We start from the raw sequence: 20,248 nt of genomic DNA on the forward strand, positions 1-20,248 counted from the left end.
ACATGATTTAGGTACACAAGGGGGACAACCTTTCCTAAGAACTGGCAAATGCAGCAGGGTTCACCATAACTTAGCTTCCTTCAGTATAAGCATAGTCTCAGATATTTAGAGTTCAGACACCAGGGCTTGTACGAAGTCAGGCCATAATTATTCTGGAGTCTGAATTATAAGACAAGGCGTGGGGGGTGAGGAAGGTGGGGAATGGGCAGAAGAGCGGTTGTTGTTGCTGCTCATAAGTTCATCCCAAAGCTGTGCCTCATTCATGACTGCTGCTTATCCCAGTGACATCTCAGGTCCCTGTGAGTACAGAGGAAAGTTTTAAAGGTTGCACCGCAGATGTCTACAACACTGCCTCAAACGATGCCACAGAACCACAAAGTTTTCCACATAGACAGTGGGGTTGTCTATAAAAATTAACCAGAGATAATAATCAAAGCCAACACAATGTTGGCTGTATGAGAACACTTTGGTATAATCCAGGCAGTTGCATAATTATAAGCTTTACAATATGTACGTCAAGAAGTTATAAATTTCCTTCTGCGCAACAGAAACTAACAGGTCAGATAACTATCTGCAGCCCAACTTTCCTGCAACACAATCAGCAAACACGCTAAGCCAGATTCCTCCGTGCAACTGGGATGGCTCTACTTTGTTTGCAGAGTGTCTCAATTTTTACATGTAATGAATTTCATAGTATGTCAAGAACAGAAAGCGTTAGAAACATTCAAAGCATTTGCAGGTGAATTAATGCCAATTAGAAGATTCATTTGCCATTTTTGAGAGAGAGACAGAGAGAGGGAAAAAACACAACTAGATAAGCTACACAGGAGATTAATTTCCGTTACAATAAATGACAATTAAGCTTGTAAATATCTTTTGGAAATGAAGTTTATTATAAACAAATGGGTTTCCAATGCCATCATGAGTCACAACCACTGTTTACAGTTTAGAATTACTACAGAAGCATGAAACTCCTCCAGTTTAGTGTACAGACAACTCTACACATTATTCTGTGCAAAATGTATGTTTTAAACTGAGTTAACAAAATAAAAACCCCATTTATCAAATATGAAGCATTTAGTGTACTTGCCCAAATTACTTCATCAGAAGGAAATCAGAGTAAGTTTCAAAAATTACAATACAAATGTCAGTCCTAATTACTTTTTACAACAAAAAAGAGGATATATTTACAAATTCTGTGTGTAAATCAGTGGATGACACAAATGATAGGAGACCGGAGCCTAAAACCAAGCACGGAAAAACAGGCTATTGCCAAATTGTGAGAGAAGTTCTCACGATACTATATGCTTCACTAACAAACGACCTAACTTTCATGCTGGTACTCTTTGTCCAGAAGAGTAGAACATACTGGGACATTTAACTTGAAGTACATGTTATAAATTACACAACTGTCACCATTCTGTATGCTTAATGCAATGGGAGCTGTCTCATAATGTACTAAAAGACTTGTGCTCATAAGTAGGGATGTATTCTAATACACTGGTATGAAGTACCTAGCCGTTTTCTGTCACCAAAAATAAAAAAAAGCCTTTATCCTTCCTGATTTCCCAGAGATTAGGGTTGTCAGAAGACAAGATGCAATCTTACTTTCAAAATTCTGTCCTAGATCTGGATGGCTCAAAGAATTTGGGATTTTACATATTGATATTATGTTTCTGATTTACTCATCCAAAATGAAAGAATGAGTAAGAATTAAAATAAGCAATTAAATAACCTCAGAGAACGAAAGAATAAATTAAGTATTATCCACCCTAGGCATTCTGCACATCTTGCATTGAGCTTCAGTAGTATGGGGACTAGTTTAAACTAATGAAATTTTTAAAGGAATAAAATCAATCCAAGATTTTTCTTATACATTCTCTGGGAAGATATTCCCGGACCTTGTGGCAAGCTTTCCTTTGAGTTCAGGAAGACATGAAGTGTAACTGGAAAGCTAAAAAAGACTACCTCATAATCACACAATTATATGAATGGGTACTTCAAGAAAAAGACCACAAATTGGGGAGAAAACAAAGAAGTTATAAAATACCAAGACAACGAATGTTGCCAAAGTTATTGTATTATAGACTGTATTTCACAATATCATGTATGCAGTGCTGCCTTCAAATTGGTTTTATTCACTAGGACTCCATCCACACTTAGCTTTTCATGAGTCCCTGCATCCCAGAAAGCTTGACAGTTTGACCTGAGGTATCTGCACAGAGCGTTCTGCTCAGGACACACAGTGTCCTCCCCTGACACTGGTGGCACAGTCAGCCTTTGCCAGCTACCATTATTCTTTCTGTCTCTACAACTGTAATGCCAACGAAGAGACAGAGCCACAGCAAATGCAAAAAAAATAACACAGCAGGAGTACAAGTAAGATCCCTGCCTTAGAACACCATTGCTCAGCATTATTCCCTACAAGAAGTGAGGACAACTGCTCTGGGCCTTCCTGAGGCAGGCTCAAGCTCTTCATGAATCCTGTCCTGGGAAGAAGAGGAAATAAGGGTATGAAAAGCTTTCTGAAAAAGCCAAGCAGAGAACACAGAACCTGTGCACCTTGTACAGAAGCAATGCCACTGGGCATTTCCAGCTATTTCATGCAGTTCTGTACACCTCACTATTACCCTTCAGAGAAGCAAGAAAGGGAAGGACTTGAGTGTGTCCCTAAAGTCAGCTGGATTACGTACAAGTTATACAAATCCCAAGGAAGACATGCTATATGCTGCCTTTTAACTTTTATTCTGTTTTGGCAGCACTTATTTTCTGTTATTGCAAGGAGCTGTCCTGTAAAGCTTATTGTACTAATTTCTTCAGTATGTCTTGTCTGTTGGTATTTTGGAAGACAGAATATTGTTAAGTGTGTGGGAGTCCCTGAGCAGAAAATTCACATAAGCACAGCTGGAAACACGCATAGAGGATTTTGGTTCATGGGCAGTAACTGCTTATGGTTTTAAGATACTCTAATCACGGGCCTTACAGATTTCTTGCACTGCAGCGGAGGGAGGGGTAGGGAGAAGGCTGCCTTGCTTATCTGGCTAGTGGACATTGCTTCTGAGCTGACAGGATAAAAGAAAAACAAGGGGGATGGTCTAAATAGCTTAGGAAGTTAACTACAGGTCAAGCTCTCCACATACAACCTTCCTAAAGAGCCTCCATCCCCCCCCCAAAAAAAGGCAGATCCTACCTTCCAGTACGGATATTAAGGACTTTCTGACAGTATATGTCCTCTTATGGTATAAGCAATTTAGAACCACAATGGCAAACTGACACCATGGTTTCAGTGGCTGATCAAATATAATTCTAGTTATTCACTGATACAGCTAAGTTTTAGGAATTATATATAATTCTTAATAAACATCATCACTTATATTAATCAGAATGTTATTAATGCTAATATTTCAAAGTTATGAAAAACACTGCTGTATCTGCTCATAAATACTGCCACTAAGCACCTGCTCATCCAACGTTCTAACTTTTAACTTTAATTCAACTGACTCCCTTGGAATAACAAATTTATTTGTAATACTGAATCAAATAAATAGGCCATTACATATTTGATCCTTGTCAGTGCAAAAAGCAACTTCAATAACCAGCTGAATTTTCCCTGTCCTACATGTTCCACTGCACTGTACAGTTCTGTAGACAAGAAATACAGAAATAATAGTGAGAAAAATAGCAGGAAGCAAGATTAAGGCTACACAGCCATGTGATGATGTTCCATGTGGAAGAGGCAGCACAGAAGATGACATGAAAGCAGAAGCTGGAGTTTGGAAATAGTACGAGTATTTCTGCTCAGTAAAACAGTCTCTGGCTCCCCTAACGTCATGACTCCCACCTGCCAACAACTGCACTCAAATGCAGTCCCCTAATAATTTTATCTTGAGTCGCTTTGATGCACATACATCCCACTAACTCTGATTTTCCACTGCAAATCAACTGCACAAACCTTCCTTCTGTACTCCTGTCTTCTCTCCTATTAACCAGCTATTAGCGAGAGTACTTATGGTTCAAGGCACAATCCATTATCGAAACAGATCAGACTCTTCCTTTAATGGGCAAATTGTTCCATAATTACCCACTCTGTTCTTTCACCTTTCTCTAAAACATTTTGAATAGATCATTGTTATGACAGGATATTGTTTAGATAGTCCACTGACCAACTGTATCTTGCTAAACAAGACATTCCTATCATGTATAGATAAATTCTTACTATCCTCTTAAGAACTCCACTCTAGCAGCAGTATTAATACAATTAATATTAACTAACCTTGCAAAGAATGTGGTTTAGACGTATCAACAAGGTTTTCCTGATGATCACACGGGTGAATAATCAGCTGTTGCAGAACAGCAGGACATATTGTAGAGAAGCTTGAATTTGATACATGACTGTTGTTTGGTATCCCATGCAAAGAAAAAATTTCCTCACCGGTCAAGCACTGGAACAAAAAGGGATTTTGCCAATTTAATACGTTAATACGAAACTAAAAAATAAGTCACATAGTGAGAAACTCAAAAATTATATCATCAAAATATTGTAACACATTTTCAAGGAAGCGTACAGTGTTTGTACACCGCATCAGAACACTGTGATTGCTTCATGTGAAGCAGAAGTGATTTGAAGAAGTAAGATAAATCGCAAATCAATGAAACATGTTTTAAATAGACATTATACCCTATGAACAAGGACAGTTAAACCTTACATTTGGAAAAATAGCTTCGCAGCAATTAAAATCTCACGTAATTACAAAATAATTACATTTAAGAGCAGACCAGATACAGTTATAGTCTCAGTGACAGAATATGTCAGAAAATTATCAGTAATTCAGCAACTGTTTATTCATGTACGTGACTACTTCTACTTTACAACAATGCTTCTTATTTATCTCCCCAAATTAGCTGTTTAAAAATTGTCCAAATGTTTGCAGCACTCATTTTTCACTCATTTTATAGCGATAATTGTGAGCAGCAAACATTGGTTTGTAAAACCATCGTGTACTCCAATGAGACAAACTCTTAATTTGGATCTTCACTTTGTCTTCAGCTCAGGACATAACAGTACCTAACAGGTCAAGGATAAATGTATTTAGCAACACTAAACCAGGCCAGGGGCAGGGCTGGTTGCTATGTTTGTTATTTTCAACCAAAAACATAGAAGACAAACCATGAAATAGCTTAAAATGTAGATCTACAGAAAAATTGAGTATTTTTAGATGAAATGTTCTACACTGCTTAAGTCTTTTATCCAACACTTTCCATTTATTTGCATTCATGATTTCCTACAACAATTAGGAAGGAAAGAGTGCTCTTTTTTGGGGTATAAACAAAAGTGACTTGGCTTATTGCGGTACAACAAAACACATACAAAGTTTGAGTCTTAAGACAAAAAAAACAAAAGTCAAATGTTTTCTTCTATATGAGACAACAAGTTAGAGCCTAACTCTCCCTGCAGCAAATATCAGTGTGGTTGCAAAAGCAGAGCGCTGGAAGCCTTAGCAAAATAAAATGAATGGTCACTCCCTGCTCTTTTCAGTTTTGCTAGCCTTCAGGTTCCACAGCACTTCTCCAATAATTCAAGATTACTATTTATAAAGCAAATTCCTTCTACAGACAAGCCAAAGCAATTGCAAGTCATTCACTTCAACAGAGCTGCTTCCACTTCAGTTAATAAGTATTTTTCTAATACTGTCCCAAAAGGTGAAAGGCAGGCACACGGACTGTGAATGTGACTATTTCCGATCTAGCTTGAAGGAAGAGAACATGCAGGCAATTCAAGTAACTTCAGCTCAATTACATCCAGGATGTTTCTGCCCTTCCTCTTTAATGACCCAGTCTAGTAGAGCATTCAAGAACATCCTTGAACTTATAAGTCTAAATTTTGTTAAGGCCATGAGACACTGAAGACTCAAATATATACAAGTAATGTGCATATACTTTCACCTTTCAATGTCCATGCCAATGTCCAAGTATCACATATAAAATAAACATAGTTTGATAACAGAAAACGTGTTCTGTTTTAAAGCATGTTGCTACGTTTAACACCAGCAGAAGTAGTGCATAGAGATATCGTCACTGAAGATAGTGTCTCTAACAACTCAAAACATGAACCTCTCCAACCTTCTAAACTGGTTGTATGACTAATCATTTTGCCATTAACTCTGCATTATGGAAAAATACATGGCTAAATACATGGCTAAAATATTCAATGTGAAACAAAGAAAGGATATTTGTGGTCTATAGAAATAGTTTCTATACGGTGCTTCTTGTATTAGTGGCTGGTAAAGCCATTTCTGGAAGTTTGCAGTGAAAAGTCCTTAGCAAAGCAAGCTAGTAGGAGCTGAGAATTCCTAACATAACTATCTCTAAGAGAAATGATTCTGAACTATCTCGTTCCCAGAGATACAGAATGGATTGATAGTATTTTAATATACTAATATGTAAGTATTAATATTAGCTCAGAAAAATCCAAACCATGTTTTATGTAGAAAAAGAGATTATGGAGAAAAAATAAACCAGACACAGCATGTATTTGTAAACTTGAGACTTGTAACTTTGGCTACATACAAACAACTAAGCGAGAAGTACCAGCGGACAAGAGCTCTTTTATGTGAGGGTGAGAATCAGCATTTTATTTAATTCCTATCATTATTTTGATTAGGGACAAACCCAGAAGATAATGATTCCTATAAATGATTCATTGTTGTAAGTCACTTCATCCTCTCAGTAAACTCCTACATACATCCAAGAACTAAAAAGCAAAGTAGCATGAGTTCACTGGCAGAATTAATGGATTAATTAAAAGATTAAATCTATTAGAACCCTTGAACTGGAGCAACTCATGTTTGCACACTGCAAAACTCTGCATTTATCTTTGGAGGATAAATACATTAAGACAGCCACACTGCTGTAAAAACATAAGCTATTTATTTTGTAAGACTGACAGATGATCTCAGGAGAAAACAAATTCAGCCTCATGAACAGGGGCCTGAGAATGATGTCCTGGCTCAGCAAGTCTCTTGCCAAGTCTGTCCCCTGCTATCCAGTGAGCCTTGTCAGAACACTGAGGTGAGGGAACTGGTTGTAATGGGACTGTCACCCAGTACTTAACAAACAATCACAAAGAAGATACGACATAACTGATCATATTAAAAAATAATTTAATAAATGCTTTCATCAGAATTAGGGAGGCCTTAAATCCCTAGAATTTAGACAACTACAAAGCATTCAGACTTAAAAAATTAAACCATCGACTGTGTCATTCAAACAGATGTTCACTTTTCTCCTAGTAAGGCTCTCCCAAAAATGACTGGCCAGTATGGGATTTTTTTTTTTAATGGGAAATGAAATAAAGTGATGCCAAACTATCTAGAATCTCTTTATACCAGTATCTTTATAAATGAAAAGTGGATGCCAGCTCACCACATCTTTTGAAGGAAAGGACTGGATAATTGCTCAGACAAAAATAATCTACAGACCTCTACCTGGAAAATTAACAAAATACACTACAGTTCCAACCATCTTGTAAACGCTTCAGTCACTTTTCTCTTATCTTCTGCCATGTTCTTATCTTTGCTCTGCCTTTGTTTTATCCGTAGCATTCCACATGTGAAGTACTAAGATACCCCACAGCAACCTGGACTGCGGTTTCTAGATGTTGCCAGATTAAATACTGGCCTGGCCCACGCCAGAGCTGCGCTGTGGGTCAGATAGCAGCAACAGCCCAGAAAGAATGCCCTGAATATCCATCTGATCAGCGTGTTTTTCTGAGCCTTAGCCTGGATAAGGCGAAATAGAGACATATGACTATGTCTTCCTCAACATACTTGTAACAAATTGAAGCATCCAATGCTGATGTGGTGACACCTGTTTGTCACTCAGCACTGGTAAGACCTGGATGCTAGGAGACGGCCAGGCCTTCAATAAGCAGCGCTCCATGGGAGTCAAACATGATGAAGCTGCTCGAATGCACTTGACACACTGACATGCTCAAGGCAGCTGTTCATGCTGAGAGCTGAAAACCACCCATGAATGCTGAAACTCGCTGACGATATTGTAGAAATAAGAAATTGAAAGGGTAGAACAAATAAGCCTCTTTCAGGCCATTGCCCCTTCTTTCAAAAGGCGTAAGATGTAATTAGTGAAACATTACCATACAAAACCAAAATCAAAGCAGATACTAACCTGGTTCTAGTCTATCCAAAGCAGCAAAGTAATTGTTTTTATTACTCATCTTGATGTGAAAACTACTTATATCTGATCATGAATATAAAAAAAAATTAACTTCATGTTGTCCACAGGTCTTGTTTAAAAATGAAAATGCATTACATTACAACACAGTATTCAGGCATAACATACAGATTGACATAAATATAGATTTAGAAGAGTCCAAGAAGGAAACTGAGGCATGATTTTAGCACCTACTGATTACAGCAAAGCACAAACAAAAAGTGATGTTAACAAGCTTTCTTTCCAATGCCCATTTATCTTCTATGTATTTTTGACCAAAACTTTTGAGCACGTAATTTAATCCTCCAGCACACAGGTTATCGCTATCATACTATGATGAACTCAATGGCAGAAGCTCCAGTCTGGTTTCACATTTTTTTATCTTGTTAATAATGTAAGATACAGAGTAAACATGCATTCACCTACTGAAATTGCTAATTTCATCCCAATTAGTAGGATTAAAATATGTTGGAACTCCACAGTAAAAAGAAAAAAATGCAGTGACCAGTTTTTGAGTTTGCTCAGTTACTACTTATTTCGCTGACAGGAAGTCTTAGCTTATATATTAAGGAAAGGTGATAACAGAAAAAATGAAGAGCAAAGAAAATATAAACACAAAATTATGAGAATTATAAAAGTGCATGGTGAAAGAAAAGACCAAAAGCTTAACGAAATGAAGACAGTTTAATCAAAAATTCTTTAACAGTACTCAAAAAAAAATTGTTGTCTTTTGTGTGTTTTACAGGTAAAAAAATCAGCATCTTCATGCACAGCATAGGAAATAGGTGACTATAAATGCTTACATAAGTATGCATTCAAACATCATCATCAACGAACTAAATCGTTTTTTCTTCTCCCTTATCTTTTCAAGTCAGTCTGGTATCAAAGAAAAACAGAAATCAAGCAGCTGTCTCCTCCTGGTTTACACACCCAAACTCTTTCAATCTTTAAGAAAATTGATCAGCTTCTGCTGGATCTTCCTTGTGAGATTAAGAAGCTTACTAAAATTGTTATGAATGAAACACTAAAACTAAACACTGATACTGGGGTAAAACTAAGAGACACTGTTCCTTCCTGCCAGTTCTTGCAGGGCTGTATCACCTGTCCCTTACACATCAGCTCTCCACGAAAAACTACTTCAGGCTTGGATGAGGGACTCTGATAGAGCAGGGGTGCGTAATCTTCCCTGGAAGAAAGCCTTGGGGGTCATCCCACTAGCTCTGGACACTGAAGTTAAGAACTGAAAGTCTAAGATAAACCTTTTTTCCTCCTACAGTCAGATATTTGGGCAGCCTGAATGGATTCAGCCTACCTGAGAAAGACACAAATCACTTTCCAGAGTTATTTACTTTCATCCATAGAGAACAGGTAGAGCTAAGGCCTCGGGTGTGTTCCAACATATAAAGTCAGATTAGGCCACTTTATGTCTGCTGTCATGTCCAGTAGATACTCTAAATTATCAACTTGTAAGCACAAAGAGTCACAGTATTTGAAAATGATCATGAGTATGCATTTGTATGCACTACCTGCTCACAGTCATTCATATACCTAACATCTATGATGGACCAAAAGCCAGGAGGTAAAATGCATTTCTTAAATGGCACTAACAGATGGAGCAACCTTAAGGCCAATTTTGAGAAAGTTTCCTGAGAAGTAACTCAGGAAAAAAAAGTATGTGCATTTCAGTATGGTATCCTAGATATTATTCAAAACATATAAAACTAGAACAAGCCTGTAACAAAATTTCAGTTAAACTTCAAATGAATTATAAGGAACATGCATCTAAAGAAAGAGTATTACTTTTTTTTATTTCCTCTGTAGCCTGTGCCAAAGTCTGTGTACGAGTGCTACGTGCTTTTGCAGAGGGAAAACCTGAAGGACTAAAGAAGCTACTCATTTCTATTCCCTTTTAAAGAAAGCTCCTCTTCATAGCCATATTCAACACTGCAAACTTGTATTTAGCATGTGTGACTGGCAATGTTTATGTTTTTAATACACTGTGTTGAAACAGTGTCCAATTTGTGAGATTCGAAAGCAGTAAGTCTGGCAAATATTGCCATGCTTATACTGAATAGTATATTGATTTCAGCGGTATTAATTCCCAACTAAACCTCTGCTAAGGGTAAAGACACCAGAATTGCACTCTTTCTAAAGTGTACAGAACTTATCCAAATCTCCTCCACAGAACAAGAGCTACCACTCCCAATGTAAAAAAGAAGTTTCTCAAGGTCTCCAGAACTATGCCTCTTCTGTTTCTCAGGGAGCTGAACCAAACCAGAGCTTTCCTTTCATTCTCATGACTGACTTGGTGCCCCTGATTCCTGAGCATAAGGAAATCTCCGCCAGCCTCAAGATTCCCCTTCAAAGAAACAAACTCAGCCTAGGACACTACAGAGGTGTGAAATTATATAGACTTTAGAAGTAGCAATAAGGTCTGAGTTTTGTATAGAGACATTAAACAGAGTAAAATATTTCCATGACAAGTGCTATTTCAATGATAGTAAATTAAATGTAATTTTAAACATCTTTTAGTATATGAATTGACGGGTGCGCACTTTGCACTCAGTTTAGATGAAAGATGCGAAAATTTCTGAAGAAGTTTCTTTACGCAAGCAGACTTGTCTATAATCAAGATTGTGCTATCACCTAACAATTTTCTTTTAACAAGTCCTGAATATTTGCATATATAGCTCTTGGACAGAAACATTAGCCGATTCTCATACACTCCTCACTGTTGTCCAGATGCTATTTACACAGTAAACGCGCCAGTTTAAAAGCTGAGCAATGAGGAGGCAGAGCTGACCCCTCGGGCAGCCCCGCACCGCAGCAGTTCCCTGAGGGATGGCATTTCTCCCCTGCCGCAAGCTGGTCTCCCCGGTGGGCCGGTACCTTTGCCCGAAATCCGGGCCCAGGGCCTCAGGAGACCTTTGCTCCCACACTCCCTCCCTTCCTCTCTCCCCGCTTCAACGTGGGGAAACACGACAGCGACGAAATTTAAGAAACTATCGAGCTGCCCACCCAGCTCGGTGCCCTTGTTCCTGGACGTGCGTTTCTACAGCCCAGCCCTCGCCTCGCAGCCAAAGCGGCACCCGGACAAACCCGGCTCCCGCGGTACCTGGTTGTGGTGCAGGTGGGTCAGCGGCAGCACCGCGCCCAGGGCCGGCGCAGCGCCCAGCCTCTGCAGCAGCGCGGACAGCTGCCCGGCTGACAGGCTGTGGTTGGCCCCGAAGACGCGCAGCACGTCGTCGGCGAAGGTCGCCGCGGCCGGGGCCCCCCGCAACACCGCCCCGCGTGGGAGCATCTCCAGCCCCGCGGGACGCAGCGAGTGTCAGCAGGCGCGCAGCACCGCGCACCCCTCCGCACCGCCACCGCCTCTGCCCGCGCACCCGGTGCTCCGCGGGGCGGGAGCGGCTCCCGCCCGGCTCGGCCCCTCCCCGGGGGGCGTAGTGGGGAGACGGGGCGGGCAGCAGCGCGGCGGTGCCCCAGGGCTCCGGACAAGGCGGGCGCCGCTCCCCCGCCGCTGATCCCCCCTGCCCTGCGGGAGTCCCCGGCAGGGGGCCGTGCCGCTTTTTGGTCCCCGCCGCCGTGTTAGGCTGGTTACCGAGCGTCAGCCGAGCCCCGCCGGCGCGGGACTAAGGGCAACCGCAGGGCCTCCCCGTAAACCGGTGTCACAACAGAAGGGTGACACGGGGCTGCTCAGAGATAGACCAACACCCAGGCAGAGGCGAAGTCTGCAAAACCCCTGGTTGCTGCCAGCTCTGGCCCAGGGGCGAAGGGTCACAAAACCAGACACATCCATGGAGGTGCAGAGTCTTTTCTGAACTGCCCCAAGTCCACGCTTTGCCCTTATTAGCTGTCTGCCTGATCGCCTTCCCCAGTCTGCCACAGAGCCTGCACCCCAAAAACAGGCCCCAGACCGACCTGCCATGATCCACAAAATGTCAGATGGGATAGTCGAGGTCAAGGTCCAGGCCTAGGCCAGGTACACAAACAGGTAGGACCCGCCGCACACACACCTCACCAGCAGTACCCCTGCAGTCAGGGCACCTGGACCTTGGAATGAGCCACTTGGCTGGCAGCCAGTTAGGTAACTCGCTTCTCTCAGGCCCAAGTCAAGACATGGATTTGTGTCTAGCCTACCATTTTAAGAAGGTTTAATGCACACACAAAAAAAGCATGTTCTTTCATGCATCCTTTTTAACAAATAGAAAGTTGTGACTGTTCATGGGTATTTTCCTAGGGGCTGTCAGTTGGTTTAGATGAAAATCCTCAGGTTTCAGGACAGCAGCCATGTAGCAGCAGCTCCAGCTCAGGAGAAATTTCTACTATTGACAAGTTATTTTGTAACTGCCTGTTACAAAATTCTTACCTATCTCTGTAGTGGGAAGAGATAGCATATTTTTAAAGACAAATATTTTATAAACAGATTCTCATTCAGACCTCTGTGGAACTGTACTGAATTACATGAGCTGAGATACTGTCCCTGATTCCAAGTTTTCTGAAATGAGAATTTTGTACTGTGTGTGCCAGGAAGCCTGGGTAACAGCACTGGGAAGGAGTCACAGCTGAACATACTTCACAAACAGAGAAACTCATTTGGATAAATTCCTCATAAACAATTTCTCAATGCACAAAGTATAGCAGGAAAAAAGAAATGCCAGCAGCATAACCTACTATCAGGAAAACAAACAAAAAAAAATCTAGAGAGAGCTACAATCATATAAATTCTACTATTGGAAAACCTAAATGCTACTCTTCTGAATTAGACCCTGAATAGCCAAGGATATTTTCATGTTTCCCTCATACTTGGCTGGTGGAAGCCAAAACCAGCCCACACACAATTTAGTTGCAGGTTGTTCCAAATGACAGTCCCCATCTGCACTGGTTATACCACCAGCCCTGGCTGAAGATTCTCCACCTTACCCACCTGTCCATTTATTTGTGCATTTTGGGTCTTTTCCAGAGAAAATAACACAAATTTCCTTTGCTGCTAGTAGAATCACAACATTCTTTAGGCAGTAGCACTGTCAGTAGCAGAACTGGCACCACCTCTATTTTCTTCTACAGTGTCTCTATTTCTGAACACAGCTTTAGTAAACAGTCGATTATTGACGGCATTCTGAAATTCAAAGTCTATACTTGAAAAGTGCCTTAGGACCACTAGATAAATGGGAAACAACTGCAAACTGGTTAAAACAGGTAAATCAAAACAGGTTGCTGGTTCCATCAGAAAGATTTGTCAGTGCTTTGTTGTGCAATGCCAAAGGGTTAATCTCAAAATATATTAAGACTTCCTTTTTATCAGTCGCAGAAATGTAAAGGATTATTTAAATTAGTGTAATTAAAGAAATTCATATTTGCTTTAGTTCTTAGGCCCATATTTGCATAATGCTGAAAAGTTTAAGGAATTCCTGGATGATTCCATTAAGAATTATTCTCTCTTGACAAACCTCTGTAGAATGAAAATCCTGCTCTATTTGAGAGAGAGCCAATTTTTTTTCCTCAAGGAGTGACACATTCATATTACTGTAGTTTAAAAGAAAAACGTAGTTTCTAAACTGAGTGTTACCAAAAAAGATCCCAAGAGCTAGAAGTACTTGCTAACAATAAGAGCAAAGGTCACACACCTTTCAAACTGTACAAGTAGCACTTGAAGGACTACTCCAGATTTTGCACATATTCTTGTGATGTACAAACCCAATCAGAAAGTCTGATCTTGGTTCATATCAAGCCTGATACAGCTTTGTCAGGTACTAACAGAGCCAAATTCGCTTTCTCAAACTGAAAGAACAATCTGTTTGTACACTGTAAAATAAGTATTTCCCAACAGTACTTCACGGTCCTGACTCACTATTGTTTTGTTTCTTGCTTTTATTACACCTGTGTAATGTTACTGTCACATTTAAACCAGCACAAGGTGCCAGTGCACCAGATGGTGACTAGCAGTGGGCAAGACACATAATCAGCTTCTCCAATCTTCTAAAGGGCCAAATCCTCTCTGAAGTGGGTTTTCTCTTTAGAAATGCAGTGAAGCTGCAGCTAATTACATCAAAGCTAGCATGAGTTGTAATCGTATGTGTTATTTACTTATCCCCAAGTCAGAAGAACCCTCTCTGTTTATTGTCGTTCAAACCAATGGAAATAAACTTATTTGAAAATAGCAAACATATTATAATTCTGACATTTGGCAGGTAAAACACATCTATTCCTTGTATCAACTCTGGCACCCTTTTGCTCTCAACTCTGAGTTGGATTATCTATTTAAACAGGATTTTAAAATTATATCCTGTAACTAAACACCCTTGAATCAAACGACATAAAGCAATAGGTATTTCTAGGGGACGTATCTAGGTAGAGATGTGTAAAAATATTGGACTGACACCTTTTCCACCTATTTTCCATAAGTAATTCTCTTCACTGTGGTAAGCAAATTCCAAACAGTTCTATTTGTTCATTTTTAACTTGGCCAGGCAGACTTAAAGACTCACAGCCATGAGATTTTAACTTCCAGGGCCTCACAGTCCAATAAATTACAGGTTAATAGTGTGCTAAGATAGATACTCAGTTTTCAATATAGCCACCTCAGGAATCTTGCAGTTCTAAGTTCTGTGCTCTTGCAAATACTGAAAAGGAATTCAGAGATTAGAGCTCTAGGAACACAGGTAAAAGGTACTGTGAAGACTCAAAACCACAGAAGCCAGATAAAAACCATACTGTTTGGCCTAAAAAATCTTAAGATAATAAAGCCTGAATCTCATCACTGTGCAAATCTTGACTCATTTTTGAAAGGCAGGGTTCACAGAATGGCACTAGAAATTTGTCCTGATATATCATAGTAGAAAAGTTTCTGAAATTACAGAATTAAAAGTAATCTTTGCCTCAAGGCGCGTTGGCCAAAATACCTCATATTGGTACAGTAACGCATTCAAAGGGAAAAGTGGGATCTCAAGTTTTACAGAAGAGTTTGACTCTGTAATTTTAATAGTTTAATGTTGAATTACAAGTGCTAGGGGCATAGACCTCAAAATATGACAGGTATAATGGCATTGCTATGCTAAATCAATCATTACTTGCTTATTTTCTTAGGCTGCACTATCCATACCATTTGTGTATTGTTTACTATCCTGGGAAGCTTGGCTCATGCAAAAGGTTAATATTATGCAATAGATTTCACCCTGCAGGAGGTATTAGTCATTCTCCAACCCTCCAATAGCCAGTTCATTAGCTCTCCCTCTCTGAAACTGTAAAACACCAAGCTTCTGATAAGAAATGTGATCCATTTGCTCCTTAAGATTAAATATTGTTTCAGTATTTTTAAAAACAAAATCTTTACAATAAAATAATAGTATTAAAACCTTTACTGCTCACATTTTCAAGGACTAATATATAGAGATATTTAGGGATCTTCAACCACAATAAGAATTAGAGTTTTCATTAATGGAGAAATGCAGATGAAATTATGTTCAGTTCATATCTGCTCATTAGAAAACTAAGATTAATAAAATTCCACTGACACTTTAGAAATATTTGTCCCCACCTTGTTAGTGTAGGCTCAAGACAGGATCATATTTGTCGTGTCAAAGCTTCACGTTGTTTTGAATCTGAAGTTTTGGCCTAGGACCATCTCAAGTTTTCAGCTGGTAAACAGGCTTCTAACTTAAAAAATGCAGTAGCTGTGGGCTACAGCTTCTGACGGTATGAAGTGAGCCAGTGCCTGGAGAGCTGAGCCAGCCTAGAGCAGCTGTGGGTCAGAGCTCAGAGTACCCAGGGATACGTGTGCAGGGAGACAGAAACTAATAAATTTCCTTGAAAGAGAACACTATTCACCATGAAGATTAATATTGCTCATATGGCTTCACACTGCTCAGATAATCTTTGCCAGAAGAGTCATCTTCTGGAAAAAAATAGCTCTTCTTTTTTCTGTGTTTAAACAAAAAACAAACATCCACACAAAAAAGCACAAAACACTACACATTCTTATGAGCTAAACTACATTTTTTAAGAAAAGGGAAGCTGAGAAGTTAAGCGCTCTTTTTCAAGGTAGCCTTACTTTGTACTCTAGCATTATAAAAAAGAATTTTTACATTTACAAATTAAAACATTTCAGGCTATTGTCCACAAGTCTTGCAAACATACTTTGAAATTTAAATTTTCTATTGTTCTAAAGTTAGATCAAAACCAACCTTAAAGTCTCAAAATCATTGATGAAACAATTAATGTTTTGTAGGAACATGCCTAGTAGTGACCTCTTACCTGGTGATGACCTTTAAATCCACCAGAAGATCCCAGAGGAGGGTCAGTACACCACTGAAAGCTAAAAGCCCAGACTATATTGACATATCTGCACTGAATTGTATGTCACTAAAGAACAAGGGTTACCACAGAATAAAGGAGAAGCAGTCATATGTCAATATTAGTGTGATTAGATAAGCAGAGTAGTGTCAGCAGGATGTCCGAGACATAACATGCTGGCGTTGTGTTTTACAGGCTGGATTCTGCAGGGATCAAGACGAACCCTGTGAGGGAGCAATGCTAAATCAGCTGCAGTTCTTTGGGTTTTTTCCTCATAATCCAGTATGGTGCAAAAGTCAATGGAGTTTCTAGAGAGGGACCAAAACAGCCTTACCAGCTCCAATTACAGAAAACAATTGTTCTGGACACTTGTAGATCAGTGGCCTTCAACACATCAATCCCTTTGTTTATTGGAAATACAGCTGCTAAACATGCTCAAATAAGCAAATCATTTCTGAAAACACGAAAACTCAAGTCTGAGTTTGCAAATCGTGTCAGTATGCTTAGCATATCTCCAAAATAGGTGCAGTACAGGCCCCTCAGATTGGTAAATGTGCTTAATTTTTTCAACAACTACTAATATCAGAGAGGGGAGAAAAGGCACTATAACATAGAAGGCATCTAACTTCAGTTGAGAAATACAGATGCAGGTAACACCTTCCTGTTTTGGGATGCAGTGGGTTATCACACAGAATCAGGCCCTTCTGTCACTTCTCTTGTACCTGCCTGCTTAACACTGAGATTTTAAAAGTTCCAATTAACAAACAGAACTCCAAACCTGCATACATTCTTCAGTAAGTACTGTTGCCATGCTGAGTTTAAATTCAAGATATACTTAAAACTGTGGTGCTTCAATCTATTAAAATAATATTCTTCAAATGACAAAGTTTTTAAATTTGGGCCGTGGGTCTCAGTCAAATATCAGTTCAGTTATTTAAGTGAGAATACTTGAACACAAAAAGCATCTCAGTTTTAGCTCTTTCCTGGATGTATTTTGGCATCTAACTGCAGTTATCTGCAAGTAACAGTGTGTTAACGATTTCAAAAATAGTTTGTACTATTCTGTTGCAAGACTAGCAGCATTATCACAGTGCAGTACCAGAGTTACATGCAGTTTGTGACAGCTTTTGAACTCTTTGTGCTTTCACGAACTTGTTAGAAGTATTGGTAGCCTAGATTAACATTCAAGCTCTGCCTGGCATGAGAACAGCTTTTGTTTTGTTGATAAGTATTAGAAAATATGTTTTCTAAAACTCTCGCAACTCATAATTATGCTGTAGAATACAGCCACAAGATGCCTTTGAAGTTAGATTAAACTAAACAGGATTGAATAGTTATTGATAATCAAAACATTCAGGTACATCAGACAGGACTTTCTAAAATTAAAGAGAAAAGGGTATGAACGCTTACATATAGGTATAACATTAGGTATGAGATTGCCAGCTGGCAACCTAACCAAGTTTGGATTTAATACATGCCGAGATGAAGCTTCTAATACCATACATAGAAGTAGCACATTAGATCAAAGGCAATTCCAGTTTCATCTTGAGCTTATTTAAATCTGAATCATTACAGGTATGAATTATTATTGACTTAGTTCATGTAACAGTGGAATCCATTTCCATGCTTAGTCCACTAAATCTGAGTGTGTCTAAACACAAACAGGAGAGGTATTTGGGATATTCTACCACTAAATAATTTATAGAAAAATCTTCACATATATGGCACGTAGAATAAGGATATCCATAGGCTATGCACAGCACTTGAAACCTAGTGTCCAAAGTATACAGTAAAGAAAGAAAAAAATAAGATTCTACTCAGTGTTATTGTAAAAAGAATTTGCTTTTTTTAAAAAAAAAGTTATCTTAAGATTCTGAAAGCTATTAGTAACTTACACTTCAAGAAGTTTTACAATGCTTGGCCCTTGAAGGAAAATATAGAGCTCTCAGTTTCACTGAATTGTATTAGTTTTTCCAATGTTCTGTACATTTTTTACAAAAGACATGGCTACATCCGACTTCAGGGATATAACTGAGCTGATGCTCATGTGATAAAAACAAGTGGAGTGGAATAAAACGTGCCAAAGGGTAACGATGACACTAGAACTTCCTTCAGCAATTAGAGCAGAAGCACCGAACAAATAGCTGTTTCAGTTACATGTGTAAATCAATAAATTGATCTAGAGATCACTCAAATTTATGGGATAAAAAGCCCCTCTGTGAGGGTTCCTCATATGGAGAAGGAAATTATACTTCTGCTAGCCAAGTACCTGTTCATTAATGTTCATTCACTGGTTTCTCCTTCATTTCCCAACAAGTTCTCTAGTTAAGCAAAATATTTCAGTGTTCACCCTTCTCAAAGTGCCCTGTTTCCCAAGATATGTCATTCTATTGAACAAAGTATGAGCAGATATACAAAATTCATATATTACCTTGGAATCATCACTTAGCACTAGAGGAAAGTTGCATTTATGCATAGCTGCGTTTTAGTATTATGTGACTGATTTGTCTGCAACAGCCTTTGGCAATATGAAGTGTAAGTTTGAACCTTCTCTCGCTGGTACTGTAAGTGCCAAAATGTTAATGTAACAGTTATTTCTGACATGCAAGTTATTTAATGTATATCTATCTAGATGGTGGTGGTGATTTTCAGGTCTAAATGCTTACTGTTTATGTAAGAATTTCTAATGCTATTTCTAACCTCACCATGGATGTTATACTATGTGTCTGTGTGTTTGGAGTTGGTTGGTTGTGGTTTTTGTTGGTTTTGTTTGTTTGCTTTTGTAGGGGAAGGGGAGGAAAACCATGTGTAAGTGACAGCAGATTGTTTTCATATTCAACTATTTTTGCTTTAAAATCTTGTACTCTCTGTAAGGCCTAATGCTATTAAGCCTAGCTTACTGAGGCAGGAGTACTGCCAGCTCTGCTGAGTAGTCTTTATACACAATGTGTACAGAAGGCAGAGCCTGAAGTCATGAATGTACCAGAGCATTGATTTTAAAGGAGTCAGGAATTTACAGCACCAGAAAAGGTTCAAGAAAAGTTTTTGGAAGCCATATGTGAACTTACCATCAGGTCAGAATACTAAAAAAAAACCTCCATGGAGGTATTGCCTTTGTTTACCACAACTCAAATATGGAAATCACAGAATCACAGAATGGTTGAGGTTGGAAAGGACCTCTGGAGATCATTTAGTGCAACCCACCTGCTATAACAGAGCCAGAGCAGATTGCATAGGAATGTGGCCAGGCAGGTTTTGAATGTCTCCAGAGAAGACAACTCTACAATGAGTGACTCAAAAACAAACAAAACAAAACAAAACCAAAAACCAGGACAACCTTCCAAAGTATTTACTATCAGTTGTGGAATAGAAAGTGTTAAAATGGCTAAAGGATAACACAGTACAAACATTTGGCAGAGAATGCTTCCTAAACAAGTTACAGATTAAAAAAAAAAACAAAAAAAGGCTCAGGCATTTGCATCTGTGGGCCTCATAAGAAATGCACAAAAGAAATCAGACAACTAGTTCAACACCATTAACTTAAGGAAGCTGGCTGCAGAAGTGTTCGATAATTTTACAGCTCAATTCGCACATTGGTTTCTTATCATCCTACTTCAAAATGCTGTACAGCATTTATAGTCCATTAACACTTTTAAAGGTCTTTGAAGAATAAATACATTAAGTTAAGCCCTTTGAATCTATTTGTGTTCTTCTGGTATAAATCAGA

At 39.1% G+C, this 20,248-nt stretch overlaps 1 protein-coding gene across 1 annotated transcript in view; it reads right to left on the bottom strand.

Annotated features, from left to right (window-relative positions):
- SLC39A8 (solute carrier family 39 member 8) overlaps positions 1–20,248 on the bottom strand; it is a gene marked incomplete at both ends in the record, with an annotated part of 62,344 nt that overhangs the window by 12,725 nt on the left and 29,371 nt on the right. The window contains 3 exon segments of the mRNA XM_080343331.1: positions 4,274–4,442; positions 11,345–11,491; positions 11,493–11,861. Coding sequence (XP_080199457.1) covers positions 4,274–4,442; positions 11,345–11,491; positions 11,493–11,861 — 685 coding nt within the window.

This window comes from Nesoenas mayeri, assembly GCF_963082525.1.
Source record: "Nesoenas mayeri genome assembly, chromosome: 4".
Lineage (NCBI taxonomy): Eukaryota > Metazoa > Chordata > Aves > Columbiformes > Columbidae > Nesoenas > Nesoenas mayeri.